This window comes from Columba livia, chromosome 3, assembly GCF_036013475.1.
Source record: "Columba livia isolate bColLiv1 breed racing homer chromosome 3, bColLiv1.pat.W.v2, whole genome shotgun sequence".
NCBI classification, from domain to species: Eukaryota; Metazoa; Chordata; class Aves; order Columbiformes; family Columbidae; genus Columba; species Columba livia.
The window spans coordinates 97,238,521-97,259,894 of NC_088604.1; the positions used below are offsets into that span (position 1 = coordinate 97,238,521).

The following is a 21,374-nucleotide window of genomic DNA, read 5'->3' on the forward strand; positions in this document are numbered from 1 at the left end:
TTTTGTCCTGTGTGTAGCCCAAGGCCGTTGTACAGCCAGCAGAGAGAATCAAATACCCGAAGCAGAGTCATTCTCAGGATCCAAGTTATTTCACCTTCATTCCTTTCCTAAGATTTATAAAAGCTGTAAGCTGTTTGTACTGTCTGAGGTCTTAAGGGACATAAATACTCTGTTCAGCCTGTGTTTGCAGTTCATTGGAAATATAGGATTAACTCCAAAGGCTTAAACGGTCCGAATGCCATTCATGTAGAGCTGGTACTTATTTCACATGTTGCTATGTTGATTACTGTAGTGGGACTGACCTTCTCATGGGCTATCCGATCTTTTTTATTTTCCTGGCTGCACCGGCAAGATAAGTTAATTAAACAGATTCCACTGGAGAACATTTGCTTGGAGACTGATTCCCCTTCCCTTGGTTCAAACAAAGAGGTATAGTCAAAAACAGGTAGATTAGTCCCTACATTTACGCTCCTTTAAAATCCTTTTGCTATATTGAGATGGGGACAAACTTTTTGACAATGCCTGTTGAGATAGGAGAAGGGTAATTGTTTTAAACTAGAGGATGGGACATTTAGGCCAGACCTGAGGAAGACATTTTTTACACTGAGGGTGGTAAAACTCTGGCCCAGGTTGCCCAGAGAGTGGCAGACACCCCATCTCTGGAGACATTCAAGGTGAGGCTGGATGGGGCTCTGACCAACCTGATCTAGTTGAAGATGTCCCTGCTCATTGCAGGGGGGTTGGACTAGATGAGCTTTGGAGGTCCCTTCCAACCCAAAATATTCTATGATTCTATGCATTTTAGGAGCCTTAGTGATATCTAATATTTACATATGTTCTTTCTTCCTGCCCTGGTCTTATTATTAAAATACATATATATGTATATATTTATATTTGATAGCCACAGGGATCTCACAAGATAGAAAACCAAATTGTAGGTGAGCTGTTGGGCTGACATGATATGACGTCTGCTCCAGTAAAACACAGTGATTAAGGCATTCACAGACACCTCAGGGATGTCAGGTGCTGGGCAAGTGCCCGAGGTGCTGAACGCCCTCTGTTTCCAGCGGTGCTCTCAGGAGCTGGGGGTAGTGTTGAGTGGGTCAGTGCACATGTGGGAGCTGGAAGTAGAAGGTCAGGCTTGTCCCTGCTCTTGAAACACCTGGATGAAGTAGATGTTGTCACTCATGATGCAAAAAAGCTCTAGATGCTCTGTGGTTGTCCTAGTGAAGCAGCTGCCCACTGGCCAGCAGCTGTGATAGTCATGTAATGGCTGAAAGGGGCACTAGGCTTCTATCCCCTGATAATAAAAGGGAGGGAAATTTCTGTCAGAGATTCTGGGTTTGTAGGTAATCTGAAACAGCTTAAATCTTGCTAGGTGTGCTGCAAATGACAACTGTTTGAAAGGGTCCTTGGTGAACACTTGGAGTGCTTTCCCAACACAGGAGCTCCAACAAGGAAAGTCCCTCTTGATGTCTGTCTGTCTGAATTCCTGTTAAAATGATCAACACGGCTGGAATGTTAATGCATTTTCCATAATGCACTGTCACAGCAAGAGTCTTGAACAGGCATCTTTTATTGTTATTCAGTCTAAACAGAAAAATTCCTGCTGAGTTTTAGTTAAGCTGGGGTCAGCCAGCATCTTGCCCATCAAATAGATGTAAACCTTTAAAGAAAATGGCTCTTTTCCTGCTGATAACCTCTTCAGAAAGAAACTGGGAACTTCAAGCTGTTACTAAATATTTGTTTTTCCTCCATAGTAAAAGTAGCAACATTTCTCAAGCTTGGGTGAGCAATCTGTCTTTAAAATACAAGCACATTTCCGTAGTAGGCTCTTAATGGCTCAAAATTCACATGTCCCTTCCATTTAATTTTCAAAGGATGTGTATACATGGACCAGGTAGGTAAGTTACAATTAATCAGGTAGTGAAAGAGAGCTGGAAAACGAAAGTTATGTGATGGTGGTTTTTTCATTAGTATAGTGCTTTAAATTATTGTAACTCTTAAGCTATCTGAGAACACCCAGAAATTAAGAGGACATTTTATCCTCATTGCTCTAAAGGGTGGTTTCATCAGTTAATTGCTTCAACATTGCTAAATATTCCTATGTAGATAGGGCAGGGAGTGAGCGATCTCAGTGGACATTCTGCATGCACAGAAGGCGACATCTGAGTTACTCACTTGGGATTCTGCTACAGCCAGTAGAGAAAACTCTTGGGCAGCAACTCCTTTCACATTACTGAATCCTTATATGCTGAGCTGATAAATGGGCTGTGTTAGTGGAAATCTGCAATATCTCCCTGTTGTACTATTTAGGAAGGGATGAAGTGCAGCTTAGCTGTTCCTTGGGTTACGGGTGAACTGAGCCAACCCGCTCAGACACAGCTGGCTGCATCTGCATGGCTTGTCTAATCACCTCTGTCCCACGGTCCTTTGATGGGTGAGGTTGATGTCACTTGACCTGTCTCACGGAAGAGCTTTGTTGATTATCTTTTTGGAAAGAAGTTAAGCAGAGAAGATCCAAATTGTCTGCCAGCACATTGCTGTGGCGGAAGGCAGGTGTCAGTGGAAGGAGTTTGTGAAGTAACACCAAAAAGTGCATTGAAGCTTTTCCCCAAAGTCAACCAACATTTGAGTGAATGAGCGCTTGTCAAAACCAAGAATGTTCATCCAAGACAACCCTTCTGCAGATCATGCTTTTTATTAATTTTTGTGGGCATATACACTTTTCTTACTATGTATAAAGGGTTCAGATGGAGGTTACACTTTTTGTAATATATGAAGAGCCTATTAATCTCAGTGAATAAGAACACAATAAACTTTACCAACTGTATTTGTTCACATGCTTTCTTTTCGTATGCGAAACTTATTTTGCATACATAATTATTCCCCCGTTTGCTTTGATAGGAAACTCAGAGGTAAAATTCCATTACATATATGAAATTGATAGCTAACTACAAAAGGAAAACCAGATGGCAGCATGACTGAAGTGCCAGATGTACATTTCTGCCTCTTTTATATGGATGGAGACACTGAGAACCACAAATTTCTATTGTTTACGGTAGAGGAGTTCATCACCCACGTTTTAAAATTCAGAATTTTTCTCCTGTACTCAAGTGTATACTTCTACATTCCTGTCAGTACATCAAAAATTGAATCAAGGTCATGAGCAAACATGCCTACTGTGGGCAGACATGTCCCAAAACTGAGGTGGCCAAACACCTGGAGCTACAAGCAAATTTCAGTTAAGTGCCTTGTGTAGCAAGGACTCATTCTCTGGGTGGAATTATGGCTTTATCTTGTAGGGAGGGTGGGCAAATGTTGCTGGAATGAGGACTGCATAAGAGGAAGAGGATGTTTACATTTTCCCCTGTATTCTCTAATAGCTTTCAATGAAGAAATTTAAACATATGACTCTCTGACTACTTTCTTTCAAGTCCAGCTTACTGAAGTTTGTTTAATATGCTGCTAAAATAGTTCATTTCTAGCTCAGTTGGAACTTCAGATCTTTTGTTCTGAAATCCCTTTCTTAAGCTGATGTAGTTTTCTTGTTTAAATGACTTATCTGGAAGACCAAGTATCTGATGCCTTCCTACTACATAGGTCTTCTCTACACCAAGAGATCAACTTTTGCATTGAAAACCTTAATGAAGAGTTAAATGGATTATAAAATAATATTTAGATTTTTGGCTATAGAGACTGAAATATATTGTTTAAAACATTAAACAAATAAAATCCTGAAAGTCTTAACTGTGTGCCTGCTGTAGATAAAATTTCTGGTTTTATTTTAGAAGTGTTGGTATTTTGGCAATGTTCTACAATCACAGTTCAAATACATCAGCTACTTGGGCACAAGAAAGCAATTGCTGTGGGGTAAATTAGTATCAGCTACTTCCCAGTGACTGCCTGATACATAAGATGTTTCAGTCTTTTCACTGCATTCAGGTTTTGTTAATGTTTGTGTATACACGAACAATTTCTGTCTCTATCACGGAGAAGCATATTCAGGAGAGCCTAAATATTCAGTTAGAGGGTAGACTGAAAAAGGACAACAGCAGCTTGAAGCTGAACTTGTGCTGCAAACCTTGATATCAGTGTTCTGTCTTTAGCTTAATAAATTGTCAGTGAAATGCAGAAATCCAAGGACCTGTGCTTTAAGTGACCTCCTCCAATGGATGTTTCTGACAGGATAACTTCCTCTTGCTGGGCAACTATGTCCTTGGGCCTGCTTCTCACACAAATGGGTGTAAATCAGAAGTAATGGTTGTGAAGCCTATGAAATACAGCAGTGCAAAAAGTCAGGAGATTAGCTATCAAAGCTTTGCCTTGATGTTGTCAATTTGTTTTGCCTTCCCCTTTCTTGTTTAGGAAGGCACGTTTGGAGATAAACATCCCCAAAGACCTCATCAAAATCAACCTAGTTTTACTTCACTAAGATTGGTGTAGCTGTGGCAGAGGTGGATTTGGCTTCTTCTTGATCTGTTGTAAATAAACTTACTTCTTTCTGGAAAATGTCTCCTCTTTTTTATGCGAGCTATCTTTTGTCCAGGTGCTCCTTCTACTGCCAGGCTCAGGCTCTTTTTCTCTGCAGTTCCCTGATGTCTGGTCAACTCCTCTGTGCAAGATCCCTGTGCAGGGAGCAGATGACACTGTGTGTTCTGGACCATTAGGTGGATACAGGAGATGCTGCTCTGTGGGTGCTGTGGCAGTGAAACCCAAGGCGTGCCGGCCATGCTGGAACAGGCTGAATTCAGAGCTCACACTGAGGGTATTACCTGGCAGCAGCTCCTGCTGCACAGAGCCAGGGGTGTGACAGGGAGAAAAGAATGAGAGAAGAGCAAAGCCTATTTTCCTCTCTCTTTAAGAAGTAAATGTTATCTTTGGATGGACTTTGAAGTCATCCAAAACTCGAAAGAAAAAAATGTTGAATGAAGTCAGAAGTAGATCAATGTTTATACCTTCTTCCAAAAGAAGAAGAGTTTTTCAGGACGCTAATGGATATGACCCAACCAAAGTGTGACGGTCCTTTCTGCAGCCCCAAGGCCCTTCCACAGCCTGTGCCAAGGATCACTGCAGCAGTTCAGCAGTGGGGACAACTGGGTCCCAGTGACCATGAGCTGGCACTGCTGGAATTACTAGCTTAGACACAGTCTCAGGTGTGTTTTCAGCATATTTCTACCAATGTGTAACACAGATACGCATTCCTAAAGTGAAAACCAGCTATTCTGTTGCTTGGGTAATGTTTGTTTCAGTTCCCACTATACTTCTTCCTCTTGAAGTCCTGTTTTTAAAAGGCTGTGTTGCTACAGCACGTAGCACTTGAACTGTGAAGTCAGGCAGAGGAATTCAGGAGAATTTATCCAGCATCTGATCTTACACAGGAAAAGTAAAAATAAATCAGGCTTTTTCTTGGTATGAATGAAAGAGGCAAGAAGGGCTTAAATCTGACATAGGATTCACATCTCTAAAAATCCGCAGTGCCTGCAACCATCATTACTGTTGCTCAGGGAAAGCTAACATAGCCAAATTCGTACTTTGAAACATGTGTTCATATTGCTATTCATACTATAAATGAGATCAGGAACTGTGGCTTACATAGGTCACCTGATCTTGAGTAAAATACCAACTAATAATTAGTGAGGGAACTTAAGACTAGTGGCTAGGCACATCCACCACACAGACACAGATTTGATTAGGCTCCGACACACCCGTCAACAATGTGCAGCATATTATTTGCTGAACCCACGCCAAACGATTTCTCACAGAAGTCAGTAGACTACTTCTAGCATTGTTAACAAACTTCAATATTTCTGTATTTTCCTAATGCTCTTTGGAGAACAATCCATATAACGGTATGGTGTCTGCAGAATTACAAACGGTGACAGGGGCTGCCAGACACTGCTCCTGTGAAGACTTGTACTGAACAGGGTTTGAGGGGAGATTGTTTACTGACATGATATCTACCCGCCTCTGCACATAAGCCCGACGGCCAGTTTTCTGGGGTATGTGTCAAAACAAATTTCAGAGGTTGAGTGGAAAGAAGGAATGTTTTGCCTGCGGCGCTGGAGGCAATGGAGGGCTGGGATGGATGCACATGCCCTAGTGATGCACCCACCCTGGGCACTCTCCTTCGCAATTCAGGCCTCTGCCACTGCCCGTCTGTGTCTCATCACATCAGTACATGTCTCTGTACTACAAATGCAAAGAGACAAACCTGTTATCACAGCAGGAGGCCAGTGTTTTTCCCTGGATGTGATGGGAGCGGCGTGGCCTGTGTGCCCGTGGCACAGCCAGCACAGCAGCCTGCGATGTGCCCGGGGGACAAGCCACCGAGGGCAGGTCTGTGACCGCTCGGGCTCGCCTGCGCAGGACACCCCTGCCAAAAAAGTGACCACAGGAGCGACACTGAGCTGCTCCTTCCTCAGAGATACTCCGGGCATCACGTACATCATTGCTGTCTCTGTATGGTTCTCAGTCACTTGCAGGGGCAGTGTAAAAGACAGTAAGAAGTATAGGCATATATATATATATATACACACGTATGCGCACATGCACACCCCAACACCTTCCCTGCAACCAGGGCTGCAGCGATAGCCCTTTGAATCCACTCGGCCGCTGCCGTACCCAGCGCGATCCCCGCTCGCTTCCCCGGGGCCACCTCCGCTCCGCTCCGCTCCGCCCCGCCCGCCGGGCTGGGCTGGGCTGGGCTGGGCCGGGCTGTGCCGCCGGGGCGGGGCGGCGGCGGAGCCGGAGCGGGAGGCGGGTGACCTTGGCGGGCAGAGCCGGGCTGCGCTCGCCGCCGCCACCACCGGGAAGGCTGGGCGGGGAGACAGCCGAGATGGTGGAGGACAGCGGCGGCGAGGAGGAGGCGGAGGGGGACAGCGGGGAGATGCCGGCGGCCGCCGCCGTGCCCCCCCTGCCGCGCTGCAACGGCTTCCTCCCCGGCAAGGAAGCGGAGGAGGGCGGGCAGGCGGCCCCGGCGGGCGGCGAGGCGCGGGCGGCGGAGGCCGAGGCCATGCTGGCGGCGGGAGCCGGGCGGCCGGAGACGCGGCTGTCGCGGCGGCGGCTGGCGGTGCTGGCCGTCTTCAGCTGCTACTCGCTGGTGAACGCTTTCCAGTGGATCCAGTACAGCATCCTCAGCAACGTCTTCGCCGGCTTCTACGGCGTCTCGTTCACGCAGGTAGACTGGCTCTCCATGGTGTACATGGTGGCCTACGTGCCGCTGATCCTGCCCGCCACCTGGCTGCTGGACGCCCGCGGCCTGCGCCTCACCGCCCTGCTGGGCTCCGGGCTCAACGCTCTGGGCGCCTGGCTCAAGTGCGGCAGCCTGGCCCCCAGCCGCTACCCGCTCACCCTGGCCGCGCAGACCGTGTGCGCCGTGGCGCAGGTCTTCATCCTGGGGCTGCCCTCACGCATCGCCTCCGTCTGGTTCGGCCCCACCGAGGTCTCCACCGCCTGCGCCGTGGCCGTGCTGGGCAACCAGGTGAGGCAGAACGGGGAGGGACGGGCGAGGGATGCTTTGGAGAAGTGGGCTTCCTTAGGGTTTGGTGCGGCATTGGTTGAAAAAACAGTCATTAAAGTGGGAAACAGTATTCTTCAAGAAACAGGGCAGCATTGGAGAGGGGAAATATGATGGAGCGGGTGATGTTGTGTCTCACTCTGCCCGGCCAGCCTGGCCTTGCAGGACCCTGGTGCCATGTGGCAGCATGGAGCAGCTCCCACACTTCTGCCAGCTGCCTGCAGCACCTCAGTCGAGACTCTTTTCAGAAGTCATCCTGCTCTGCTTTCTCTTCCTCTTGCGTTCAGCATCCCGTCTCTTGCGCTTGACATAATTCATCTGACTCAATCCACCCCCAGCTGGAGAGGGGTGAAATATGTGAACTTCATCATAGAGGCCCCCAATGCCACCGTACATTAATTCCCACTTTTTAAATTATGGCCTCATATTGCTCAGCGCCAGCAGTTGATGCCCTAGTGACTCATGAAGTTTTCTGTGCCGCTGTGATAGTTCACGGCTCTGTGGGGAGCTGCTGAGTCAAGGATTTCCTCGAGGTCCCTGGTCCTGGCCAGTTTCAGAGTGCTGGAACGGGCATATCTGAACTCACAGTTGAAGATACGATACAGATGGGTTTTTTTCCTCCCATAGCCTTGTTCTTGGCCCCTGCCACTGTCCCTGCTCTTTTGTGGCAAAAAAACGTTAAGATCCCAATCAGCATCACTGGTGCAGGCTGAGGTTGTAGGTACAGTTTGATTAAGGTGACGGGGGAGGTTATTTTTCATCATATGAGTCTAAAGATTTTATGCTTGTGCACTTTGGATTATTACAGCAGCAATATTAGTGTTACATATTTACAGTTAGGGTTGCTCATTATCTCATACGTGGCTGTTTACAGTTTTCCCAGTGTATTTCCAAAACTATTTTTTTAGCATCGAGGTCTTCCAGTGGACAAGTCAACTGTCCCTTTTGGACTGAAAACTTTGGGGGCTGTTGGTTGGTTGTTTTAGCACTTGTGCAGACATTTTGCATCTGTGTCCTAGAATCAAGTTTAAGGTTTCTTTGGCAGCTAAATTTCTACTCTTCCAGACTCATACCAGTACTCACAGTAGCAAGGATTTACTGGGGTCTCAGATTGGCAGTACAGTGCCAAGGATCCATCCGGGAGCCTGAAATGGATGCTTTGCTCAGATGCTGAGATATGGGCATTGCAGCAGGGAAGGACAAGGAGCAGTGGTGCGGGGATGGTGAGGGTAGGAACCACGAGAAAGAGGGACAAGCAAGACAGGAGCAGAGGTGTGAACAAAATAGACCTTAATTACCTCTGGAGCATGTTCACCTCCAGAAACTAGGACTGATCTTAGTGTTCCGACATGCTTGGCAGTCCTCTGCCAGGGAAATACCTGTGAAACACGCTGATGAAGTGTGTTCCTGCAGCTACACTGTACCCTGCTGGCTCAGAGCTGCGTGCTGCATAGGTCTTAGGATCCCAGTCCTTATGGTGTCAAACCATAGAATGTCTTTGTTCTCAGTTTTTGCTTCCTTAAAACTTCTAAAAAGCTAGATTGAAAGAGTAGAGTAGTGAAATGACAAATTAGGCACTTGGAGGTTAGAAATATTGTCTGTATATCCCAGTGCAGTTGACTTTTGCAGATACATTGTGGCAGAGTCTCACTGTACATGTTCAATTGCAGGAGGTGAACAATGTAAGAGAATCTGTAAGAGAATCGGGTTGCTGTAACAAATTGGGCTGTAGGTCAGCCAATCTCTTATCAGATATTTTGCATAACCTCAGAGCTACAGCAAACAGGACTGGCAACTGCAGGCAGAGGAGAAACAGAGTAATTATCACAAATCAGATCGCACCCCTTATCTCTTGAGATGCTGATCTGATTGTTCACAATTGAAACGCAAATCCCTGGGAACACGGTGATGTACCTGTCAAGGGTTGTTAGGAGTGACACATTTCCAGAAGTGATGAACATCTCAAACTGGGCATACCATATTCATTTGAAACTCTCTGTCCTTCTGGCCTTGACCTCTCTAGATGTAAAAGGTGTGAAACAGTGTCACTTAACTTTCTTGGAATATTGTGGGTGCTGTATTGGCTCACATTAGGGGTGTAAAAAACATACCTATAGAAAAATAGTGAGAGTAATTGTGTACTCAGTTCATGTTTGTAGGGTTCTTACACTGAAGGGTGAGGTAAAAAGAAACATTCTTTATGTGAGCACTGGATACTGTGTAAATCTGATGGTCTGTTGGGAAAAAAACAAACCAAACCAAACAACAAAAAGAACAAAACCCCACACAAACCTAAAACTAAAGTACAAACGAAAGACCAAACTAAACACCCTCCAAAACCAACAAACAACCAAAAAAAAAACCAAACCCCAAGCCACATCAAAACCCACAAACAAACAAACAAACCCAACAGAACCCACCGCAATCAAAACAGCAAAGCCCTCAGCAGGCATATGCACAAAGGGCACTTTTCAAGCACATTGACACACCTTTAATTTGAGTGTTGGACTTGCTATTCTAACAGTCTTTGGTGCTCTTTTAATATTTGTTTTGTTTTACCTGAAATAGATGCATTTTGTTTGTTTTTTATTTAAAAAAAAAAGAGTTCTAACACTTCAAAATGCAGTTTAGTTTTGGAGGAGCAGCAAAGGTAAAGTGGAGAGTAGTCCAAGGCTGTTGTTTCTTCATGTTTTAAAATGCTTTTTATATATACCAAAAATTTCAGTCTTTTGTCTTTCTTTAGTTCAAAATCAGTTGCTACAAACCCACCGCTACTTTATTTTGTGATTATTTTCTTTATTGCCTTAGCAATACTTGCAGATGTAGGTTTTGTTTTTGTGTTCCTTAAAAAGGATGCTCCTTTTCTCTTGCTTTTCTTTTGCTTTTCTCTGCTCTGTGCATTCTGCAATAAACCATGATGGCAGTCTGTATTACTGCTCTGTCAGGTAGAAGTGTTTTGATTGAGAAGAAGAAAAGAGCGTTTCTACAAGAGTAGCTGGAGTCTTCTGTCATCTCTAGGTCTTCAGTTGCAGGATGATCGAGACTAATTTATGTGCATGCACAGTATTTTCCTATGAAAGATTCTGAAAAAAGTCTTCCTTGATGCTTAGTTGTTTGATGTGCTGCATACTAGATATAGTATTGTAGTTTAATTTAGAAATGAAAAGGTTAAAACCTGAGTTATGGAAGACCTGATTATGAAATGTCATTGAGAGCAAATGGCTCAGCAGCATTATACTAAACTGAATGCTCTTCCTTTGTAGTTTTATTAGTACTTATTATTATGTAAATTCTGAATTCTACCCGGTAGGGCTGTTCTGTTAATATTTAGTTCACCGGGAAATGATTTTTGGTTTTCTTTTCTTGCTTTACAGCTTGGCACTGCAATTGGCTTTTTGTTGCCACCTGTTTTGGTTCCGAATACACCTAACGATATTGATCTAATGGCGCATAACATCAGCATCATGTTCTATGGAACAGCAATAGTGTCCACGCTTTTGTTCTTCTTAACAGGAGTTGGTAAGCGTTCCGTTCTTGTAATTTAAATTACGACCATAGGGAGTGTTTACAACATCTCACTTGAAGCATCTCACTTTGCTCAAAGCAGTTGAGGTTACGTTTTCTCCAGTTCACTTGTGCTCACTTACCTGATGTGCCAGGGTTAAGTGACAACCAGTTTGCTGAATGTCGTGCTTCACATGGGGTTACCACTCAATATTTAGTTCACTTAAGCTTTCTGCTACAAGGACAGCATGATATAATGTGAATTCTCTCTGTTAATCTTACAATTCCAATATGAAGGTCTAGACACATTGCAGATGAAGTCTGTGTTTGATCATATGTTGGTAGCAATCAAACATGACCAAATAATTAGCGCATCCATTATGACTGTGACTTAATTCTTACATGAGGAAAATCTAGAATATTTTTTATGGAAGTGTTTTAAACCACAAATTAAACTTGTGAAATTCATCAAGCTGAAACACCTCAAAAATAAAAAGCATTAATCTGGTAAAGACAAATCAAAACTGTTCCTTCTTCTTTTTCCTCAGTGTTTGAAGAAAAGCCCAAATACCCTCCTAGCCACTCTCAAGCAGTCCTGCAAACTGTGCCTCCCGAGGATTACTCCTACAAGCAGTCGATCATAAACTTGTTCAAAAACATTCCGTTTGTACTCTTGCTGATCAGTTACGGTAAGTGGAGCTGTCAGGCTGTACTCTGGCAGAACAGCTGAATGTGTGCACCAAGCACACAGAGTTTTAGTTGTGGTGTTTTTTTTATGTGGGAGGGAGTGTCAAACTTATTCAGCAGCCAGTGCTGGAAAATCCTGCAGAATTTAAAATAACATTTGTAGGTCGGGTGAACAGATTTTACCTGGCAGATAAAAGATTTTGCCTCTAATTTGTGTCAGAAGATTAACTCTTTAGAGTAACAGATCTGTGTGGCTACACGTGGAATAACTGAATTTTTTCTTTTGGTACTGCAGGTATTATGACTGGGGTGTTTTATTCTGTCTCCACGTTGTTAAATCAGATGATAGTAACTCATTATGAGGTAAGTTTCTTGGATCTCCTTTGTAATTGTTTTTTCTGTACATTTGCAGAGGTGATGTTTATAATAATGTAGGTGTTAATGTGGGCTCAGACGTTTGGTTTCCTTTATACCCCCCTACAGTTTCTTGCACCATACACATAATGGGAGTCATAGGAATGTTTGTTTGCGCTTATGACTGCCAAGAGGTCTGAACTTGACTCTGAGTGGAAGCAAGTTATTAATAAGCACCATATAAATATTTGTTGAAAGGGAGAAGAAGTGAACGCTGGGAGAATTGGCTTGACACTGGTGGTGGCAGGAATGGTGGGTTCGATTATTTGTGGTTTGTGGCTGGATTACACTAAAACATACAAGTAAGTGTGGGTAGGCATGTCTGGGGTTAGGGGTAGGAGAGCGGTGCACTTGCATTACAGAATACCTCGACATAAGGTCTGAAGTGAACTGATGGTAAAATGCAGTTCATCCTTGATCTTTTAGTGGCCTTGCTGAAGACAGGTTTCTGAGGCTACAGCAAAAGCTTGAGACTCCTGTTGGTTCTTGGCCAAAAGAAATGAGAGAGGAGAATGCAAAGATGAAAGGGGTTTTCTATCAATTCCTGTCTTTGCAGGAGTTAAATGCTACCAAGGAAAGCATTGCATGTCCTATAAACAGCGGCCAGGTGGCCCCGTGGGCTCCTTCTGGGAAAGCATGAAGGCTCAAAACCATTGCTTTCTAAAATGGGCAGTGGATGGAAATTTTTGTTTTACTACTTCTGGGCATATTTGTAAACATAACATTCAGTGGATGCCCATGGAGCAGAGCTGTGTTCTGGGGTAGGAGCTCCCGGGTCCATCACTGGTGGTGTGGTGCCCCCAGGGGTGGGCAGTGCCCTGGAGCGCTGCTTGCAGTGAAGTTCTCCCTCAGTGACTCCTTGTACAGCAAGAGCTGTAGGAACCTAACCGATGTTGATGCTCTAGATTGGTTTTGTTTCTGCATGTGCTTTGGCTTATAAATAAGTTATACATGCTTTAATGTTTTGGATGACATCTCATAATCCAAATTTAAAATAATAGAATATTGTCTCTAGATTTGCTTGACTTGCCTCTTCGGCTGAGTTTTATCACTAGTGATGTTTGATTTGGCTGCTCATGTATTGATGTATTGTGTAATGGGCAGCACTGCAGAATGGCCAAGAGGCACAACATAGCGGAGAGCTAAAACAGTCTTAAGGTAATAGTATCTGCTGTGTTCGTCCATTCTTTGAGACTCTTGAGTAGGTCTCTCAGCCTTGAGTGAAGCAGCCATATAACTAAGGCAATAAAGAGTTCAGGAAGCGATATGTTCTCACTGGATGATATGTTGGAGTCAGAATTACAAGAAACAAATTTCATAGCTGTAGAATGTCAGTTGTTAGAGAGTAAGTAATGTTTACGTTACTTTTCCATGTATCAGCAATATGCTATGACTTTATGTTAACAATGTTATTTTTTTTTTTTTTTTGGTTGCATTGCAGGCAAACTACTTTGATTGTTTACATTCTCTCTTTCATTGGGTTGCTGGTATTTACTTTCACCCTGGACCTCGGATACCTTATAGTAGTGTTCGTGACTGGAGGAGTACTTGGGTGAGCAATTAAAGAGGACTAGAAGACTTACTGCATTTCTATCCAGCAACAATATTTAACTGTTTTAACCAAACGATTCTACTGTATATTCTGTTGCCATCCATGCTTTCAAGCTATGCCTATAGATCACAGTACAGAGATGGTTTACTAGGGTTTCACCTTCTGTTAGGGCAGAATAAATCTAAAGTAACTCACTTTCCAGTGGATTTCATTTAACATTTTTATGGACCTAATAGAAGTCTGTATATCGTCAGTTTTTTTGTTCCAATTCAAAAAGCTGTCTGCAGCTGTTGACCAGTGGATAAGTGTTTAGAGTTTAACTGAGCAAATCTTGGAAGACTGGCTTCTGTGTGTTTTGATTAATTTATATTTTGATGGTCCAGCTGATGTGCTGGGTGCTTTGTTCACTCAGAAGAGCACAAGTACTTCTCACAGATACATAATCTAAAAGCCCCCAAAGGTGCTGAGGGAATAGTGCTGTATCCAGACACAGCAGTCAAGGTAGAGCCAGGAATGTCCTGAGAGTTTTAGTCTAAAAAAACAGTCACCCAACCTCAGCTGCATTTAGCTCCTGCTCTTCCTGTCAGCCATGAGTCCCCTCAGCTTCTTCTACAGCAGGTTCTAGTGTCCCTTCCAGTGTCCAACCTCACTGCCACTGATGGTGTCTTTTTGTCCTCCAGCATGGATGTTTGGGGTGATCAAATGATGCAGTTCATTAATGTCTTTCATTTGAAAGTTATTGTCTTCTATTATGGAGTGGTTGGTCAGAGAAGGTGGTTTCATATGTACAGAGTAGAATGCAGGTGGTTTTGGGAAACAAGACATCTTTGTCCTAAAGAGAGAGATGTATGGCTAAAGTTGTTGGATGAGGTTGGGTGAATGAGGCAAGCAAACCAAGTACTGAATCATGTTACCTCTTGAAAACAGACAGTTCAGAATACCGACTAATTCATAATACCGTGTGTTTATGTTTGATTTTCTTAGCTCTAGTAATAGATGAAGGCCACACCTGTCATCCTCTTACTTTTCTCTTCAACAGGTTCTTCATGACTGGCTATCTCCCACTTGGGTTTGAATTTGCTGTGGAAATTACATACCCAGAGTCTGAAGGCACTTCCTCAGGTCTCCTCAATGCATCAGCACAGGTTATATAATTTTATTTTTTTGAGTGAAGTAATGTTCAGGAAGGCTGCTCAGTTCAAATCTAAGGAGGCTTTCTTAGACTCTGCTGCTAAGTCCAGAGACTACTTGCAGTAGTCTTTATTTTTTTACTTTGTTTTTTGTAAGATGTGACCTGAAACTTTGCAAGGCAAAGTGATGAGACTTTTCTTTGTCATCTTGATGAAGTTATTTGTTTGTTTATAGATATTTGGAATCATCTTTACACTTGTTCAAGGAAAACTCACAACAGACTACAGTCCTCGTGCAGGAAACCTCTTTCTTTGTGCTTGGATTTTTGTGGGCATTATCTTAACAGGTAATTAATCAGAAATGTAAGTAATGGTTTCTCTTTAATGTAAAAATGTGGAGGGTTTTTTGAGACAGTGAATTTCTGGGTAGTTTTTAGGTGTCTCAGACATCTGGGATTTAAATATGTGGCTTCCTGTCTGGGCTGAGGACAGAAGTGATAAGTTAAGTGCAGGGTTTGGGTTTCTTTGTTTTTCACTTTCAATACTTGCTCTGCGCATGCCCTTTGTTTTAAGGATGATGTTGCTAACATATGAACAGCCATCTGTCACCTATTTCTTGAGTCATGTCTTAAATTTGAGGCAGATGTCTGTATGTAGAGTAGGATAGTAAACAAAAACATAAATGGAGACACTTTTCAGTTTTCCCAATACTGCTGCTGTATTCCTAAACTGTTAAACTGTATCAGTGACTTACACATCCTGGTACTTACAGATGTACTTAAAGTGCCCAAACCATCAAGTTTTGATTTAAGTAATCATGGTTTAAAAGCTTTTATTGTCATTTTCTACATGTGCATTGTGAGCAGCAAGTTCAAATTGTAAGTTTAAATCCCAAAAGAATGAATACAGGTGTTTTGAATATGTGCTGAAAGCCGCTCCTATGTGCTTCCTCTGTACAAACATTTCCCTTGAAATGCATGTCATTGCAAAGTTGTGAACAAGCTTTCTCTGTATTTTTTATTTCAGCCTTAATAAAATCAGATTTGAGAAGACACAATGTGAATTCGGGGATTATGAATTTGGATGTTAAAGCTGTAAGTGATGACTCTTTTACTGTGATGTTATTACTGTACTTGAATGCTTGGCTTCTATTGGCATAATAATACTAACAGCAAGAGTAATTGACAAGAACTTATGAGTGTTTCCATGCTGGTTTGGAACAACAGAGCCACATGGGATGCTTCATCAGATACCTTTTTCCCCTTAGCTCCTGTGAAAGAATGTAAAAGACCTTCTGCTCTCAGATCTTTCTGAATTTTAAGTGGCTAATATTAATCTCTGATTTTAGTGCTTGAATTTTGCTTCTTCATATTTGCAGGTAGCATTGTAGATTGTGAAGCCTTATTGTGCATTGGGTTAGGAGACTCTGCTATAGACTAGATATGTTATTTAAAATACCTGCAGTCCCTTTAAGTGACGTCAGTGTCTGAGGAACAGCAGTCATGCCACAGTTTCTATACTGTGTGAGTTTACCATCCAGGATGGGGCTGTATTGGGGATGTATGTGCTGCCTGTAGGCAGTGGTCCGTGATTTGTCTGTTAATTAGCCTAAATTGTCACACAACGTCATTTGTATTAGCCAGGATATAACAAAAGGCTGGGGTCCTCAGTCTGATATTACCATAAATAATTGAGAGCTGCCTGCTTTATATGGTACAATAGCACTTTGATACCAAACCTTGATCATCAAGATTCTGTTGGAAATTTTCTGGAGGAAAAAAAAGGAAAGTTAATCTCCTTGTGATAAATATCTATATGCAGTAAATACATACTTTAGAGTTGTACCAAGAAACTCAATTCTGTATGTGTATTTTTTTATGTGGGTTTCTTTTGCTTAGTTTTGTTTCTTTTCCATTACAGAGAGAAGGGAAAATAGGGCTTTCTATAAATGCCTGATTTGGCTTATTAACCACATATACTATTGGAGTCTAGCCTAATAATTACCCAAGAATACTGAGGTTGGGAATAACTTCTGAGTAACAGCTTAATTCCTGCTTTTTTCCCCCTCTCCAGGTACCAGTTGACAGTCCTGTAGAACCTGAAAGTACTACATTAAAAATTCAGTCGGATTTATAAAACTGAAATAAGGTGACTTAGAAACGCACAAGTTTGGTTGCATACTGGACGATATTAATTGGTGTAATCACTGGATTTGTGTGTATGAGTAGCAAAATGTGCTTGGTGATAGTTGTGAGGTGGAAACTATGAAGATGCTCAGTTCATTTTGCCCAAGATGTAAAGAATTCACCTTTGTATGGAATATTTATTTTAACACTTTTCAAGTTTTGCAGTTTCATTTATAAAGAACTGTGTGAATACTCTCCGTGCTATGACATGTACATTCAGGATGCACACTTGAAAAAATCTGGAATCTTGAAGTACAATCATCATGATCAGGAGTGTCTAATCTTTTTCCTGAAGAATCGAGAGGTAGTTAATTTCTTGTTCAGTCTTTGCTACTGCATTTGAAAAGTCAGAGAATAGGTAGCTGCACAGCTGGAAGATGTTCACAAGTTCCTTATTTTTTTAAATGTATTTGCGTTTTTAATGTAAGCCAACGGTTCCTTCTGGGAAACTGTCGATAGCACAATACTGAAAACAAGAGATGACTACAAATGTGTGTGTTCCATACTGGCATCTGACATTTCTTTTGCCTTGAAACTTCTCGATAGATATCAGAAGGCAGATAAGAGAAAACACGGTAACATCCATTGTAACGTTTCTGGGGAGGTGTAAAGAGTTTCCTACTAGACAAATTGAAGAAAAAACATTTCTTATTAAATACAGTCAAAAAGGAGGTGAAAGACCTTTGGTATCTCTACTGTGAAGTATTTACAGGCAATGAAATACTGCCACACAGGTTGCCTCCATGGAATATTTTAAGCGCTTTCTCAGTTAAAGTGAGAGTTTACAAAGAGCTGGTGCCTTCACTTTGTAAAGAAGATCCTTGGCTCATCTTGAGTATAATCATTGCTGCTGAAGACATTCCGTTTTGTATGTTAAACATCCTCTGAGTATTTGTAGAGTATCAGAAAATGTGTTCTGTCATTTTTGCATTTATTTCTCTGCGTTATGAATTGTATCATTTGCCTCATGAAATTTTTGCACTCATATAACTTAAATCATGTCTTTCACAGTTTGTTAAAAGCTGTAAGGATGACTGAAAATAGTGATGCTTCACTTTGTCTGATGAAATATTCACTGTTTATGTCATGCACCTTAGCTACAAAAGGAGCAGACTTCACTAACATTGACCTTGTATTATTACATTTGTCTGAATTTGGGATGTGGATTTCTCACTGCAGTGTTTCTCCTTTACCTTGTACTCTATCTCCACACCTACAGAACTGACAGCACTACAATATACTGAGGCCCTACTATTATTGCAGAAGTCAGACCTGAGTTAGCAGATTTTCTGCAGACATTTAAGCTTTAGCAGCCTTTAAGTTGAGCCTGCAGGTTCAGTGCCATCAATGATGCCGTCTGCTTTGAGTTCCCACAGATGTAGTGCCATCCAGAAGGCCGGATCCTACTTGTTTTTCTATGGATTCTTACAGTTGGGTATGGTGAACCTTTTAATTCCAAGATAGACTTTCAGTATAATAAGTATTGATAAATGCTTTTCTTTTTCTTGTTTCACTGTAGGTTTAGAGAATCCTCTTATGTAAAAAGGACCCTGTGAACTTAGCTTACTAAACTTAGCCTCTGAACACGATGATCTCGATTTAACATTTTGTATGATAAATGCTTCGGACATGGGAAGAATGGCAATATACATATCAGAATAAGCTAGGTATGCTTGGAACACTCACCTTTCAAAAACAGCTCTGTGTCTTTTTGCCAGGTCCAGTACTACAGAGAAAATGAGCCCCCTTGCTGCTCTTGGAGAGGAGAGCCCTATAGGAAGAGTCCTCTGGTGACGTAGGTGAATACAGGCAAAATAATCATAGATATTCAAACAGCAGGCAAGAGCATAGGGGTGGAAGCAGAGATGCTTTCATTATGTTAGTTCTTTACATTCAGTGACTTGCTGTGATATAAGCTGCCCCATCTGTACACGTTTTCAGCCTGAGTGAGCAAAGTGAAAGTTCTTTCCTTTTCATATCTGCGGGTGGCTTTTCCCTTTGGAAAACTGATAATAACGTATGCCAAAATATGTAAGTTCTTCCACAAGGTACAGATTCAGTAACTATTTGTGTGTGTGGTACTTGGTTGCTTTGTGCTTTGTACTTTGTACTTCTGCTGTTGCAAAATCTGAACAAGACAATGTCTTTACGGTTTGGAGGAAGTGCAGATGTCCAAAGGAAGTCTTTGGCAGTATCCAGGATGCTTTCTGAGACGCCCAGTACATACTGTTCAAATTCAAAGATGCAGCTTTTTTCTTCTTTTATTTTAAATATTTTTTTAAATTCATTTCCTCACTACTGGTTTCCAGTTTCTTTAGTTATGTTCAGCTGATTATTGAAAAAAATCTGGCTCCTTGTGTTTTTTATCTTCTGCCAAATTACTTGGCTACCCTCTGAAAAGGTCCAAACAAGATTCTGACATCCTGGAAACCCTGCTGGGTCCCCGAAAAGAAAATATTCCTAATAATGAAGGCTTAATTACATCCTGGATTTCATATTCCCCCTCTAAAAAGAGCCTGGAAGTTGGAAACCTGTGAGCTATTTCCAGGCAACGATTAAGTATTCAAATAAAAGGCTCAGCAGCAAAATAACAAGCAAATGAAGAACAAACCAGTATTTTATGTAATAATATTATAATCTGTCAAGAAACTGAGGTTCTAGCTCATGGCAGAAATAAATTTGGGGTAGTTTGGGCTTCGGGTTTTTTGCTTTTAATTTTTGTTTTTAAACAAACATCCACCCAATCAAACATCCATCTGGAACCTGAAACAGGGTCTCTGACTCTCAGCCTTGAGATTGTGGCTCAGCCCTCCAGTAAGAGTAGAGGTGGGGGCTAAAAAATCATAACTGCTTAAAGAGCAAATTGTTCAATGAATGGAATTATATGTCAACTATGAGAGTAGGGAGTGGGAAACCAAGTGAGGAGAGGTATCCCAGTCCCACGCATCAGCTTTTGCTTTTCAATACGTTTTAATTTTGAGCGCTTTGAGGGAACTAGAGGATGAAAGAGCACTCGTGGTGAGTGTCAGCGAGGGGGCTGCCCGCACATTCCCAGAGACCCCCCCAGGGTCTGTAGTTGCTAATTTTCAGCTACAAGATTTGGAGATTAGCCTTTAAAATAGCTCTATCTTTGTTTGTTTCTTCCAGACCATGTTAAAATTTTGCTAACTTAAGTGGGAGAGACACAGAGAACATTAACCCATTTCTATTTAGGGTTTTTAACATGGCCTTAAAACCATCGTTTCTGTTGGCTGGGTGTGAAAATATCAGGCCTGTAAGGAATAGTCTGGAATTTCTGTAATTGGGAGCTTTCTTCTTCAGCTTTGTAGAGAAGTCCTTCAGAGCATTTATTTTGTAGATGGGTGCCTGTCTTTAATAACATCTCTTTCTGTTGCTGAATGCTCATGTTTTATGAGGGAGAAATAACAAGGGATGAAGTGGGGAGAATACATCTGAATCATTTCAGGTTAACATGGCTTCCCTAACTTCATCCTTTTGATCATTCCTTTTGTCCAATGCAGTCTGTTGTTTCAGAGACAATCACTGGAGTGTGTGATGAGAGCAGCCAGCCCAAGTTGCCTAATGAAAAAATGCTTTTTGAGAAGTCTTTGTACTGTCTCATTCACCTACAACCAAGTGACACTGGGTTAAGGTATAAGCACTTACTGCTTTCATTTTTCCATTCTGTGAACTCATGAGTCTTCCTATGTGAGTGGGAACGTGTGACCTTTTCAGTTGCTGCCTTTCAGTACGTGTATGTACCACCTTGAGTGTTATAAGCTACTAATGATTCATAGACCACCGGCTAAGTTATTGTATCCCATGTGATTTCCCTACCACCACCATTTGGTCTGGAGTCTGTGAAGAGGAAGAAGGGATGTTAATGCATGAACTGGAATGAATTAAGCAAAAAATATTCCTAAGAGAAATGTATTTCCATGTTAAGACCCGTGTTACTTACTGCTGATGTCTTTGTTCTTCTCATGAAGATAACCAAGATTTTTGCTTTAATATTTTGGTTTTGTTAGTGTCCCATTCTTTGTTTCAAGAGAAAATTAAAAATTCCTTATGAATATTCTCAGATTGCAATATTGTACGTATGTGTATATGTGGGTAGCATCATTCCTTACCATTACATGTTATTAATAAAGTGTATAACGTGTAACTTGATCAGAACGAAGATTATGATTTTTGACAGCTGCTGATACAGCTGAGGCTCTAAAAATGATTCATTTTTTTCCTTAAAAGCTGTCAGATGATGTCAGATGATACACTGTGTCATTAATAAACATGCATGCACACATATATGCAGAGTGCTTGTATGTGGGGTATGTAAATGTATTATACAGAACAGCGTTGGCTTATAGAAAAATTTTCTCAGG

At 42.0% G+C, this 21,374-nt stretch overlaps 1 protein-coding gene across 1 annotated transcript; it reads left to right on the forward strand.

Annotated features, from left to right (window-relative positions):
• Nucleotides 1-6,728: 6,728 nt before the first annotated feature.
• On the forward strand, nucleotides 6,729-21,297 carry FLVCR1 (FLVCR choline and heme transporter 1). Its single transcript, XM_005502767.3, has 10 exons — nucleotides 6,729-7,483; nucleotides 10,894-11,038; nucleotides 11,572-11,712; nucleotides 12,006-12,073; nucleotides 12,323-12,426; nucleotides 13,566-13,676; nucleotides 14,716-14,821; nucleotides 15,042-15,153; nucleotides 15,833-15,900; nucleotides 16,880-21,297. The coding sequence occupies exons 1-10, from the start codon at nucleotides 6,839-6,841 to the stop codon at nucleotides 16,940-16,942; spliced, it is 1,563 nt and encodes a 520-aa protein (XP_005502824.2). The 5' UTR covers nucleotides 6,729-6,838; the 3' UTR covers nucleotides 16,943-21,297.
• Nucleotides 21,298-21,374: the final 77 nt, after the last annotated feature.

Coding starts and splice junctions, on each gene's coding strand:
- FLVCR1 (XM_005502767.3), top strand. CDS start 6,839: ATGGTGGAGGACAGCGGCGGCGAGGAGGAGGCGGAGGGGGACAGCGGG. Junction 11,039..11,571: donor GTTCTTCTTAACAGGAGTTG/GTAAGCGTTCCG, acceptor CTTTTTCCTCAG/TGTTTGAAGAAAAGCCCAAA. Junction 15,901..16,879: donor TGAATTTGGATGTTAAAGCT/GTAAGTGATGAC, acceptor CCCCCTCTCCAG/GTACCAGTTGACAGTCCTGT.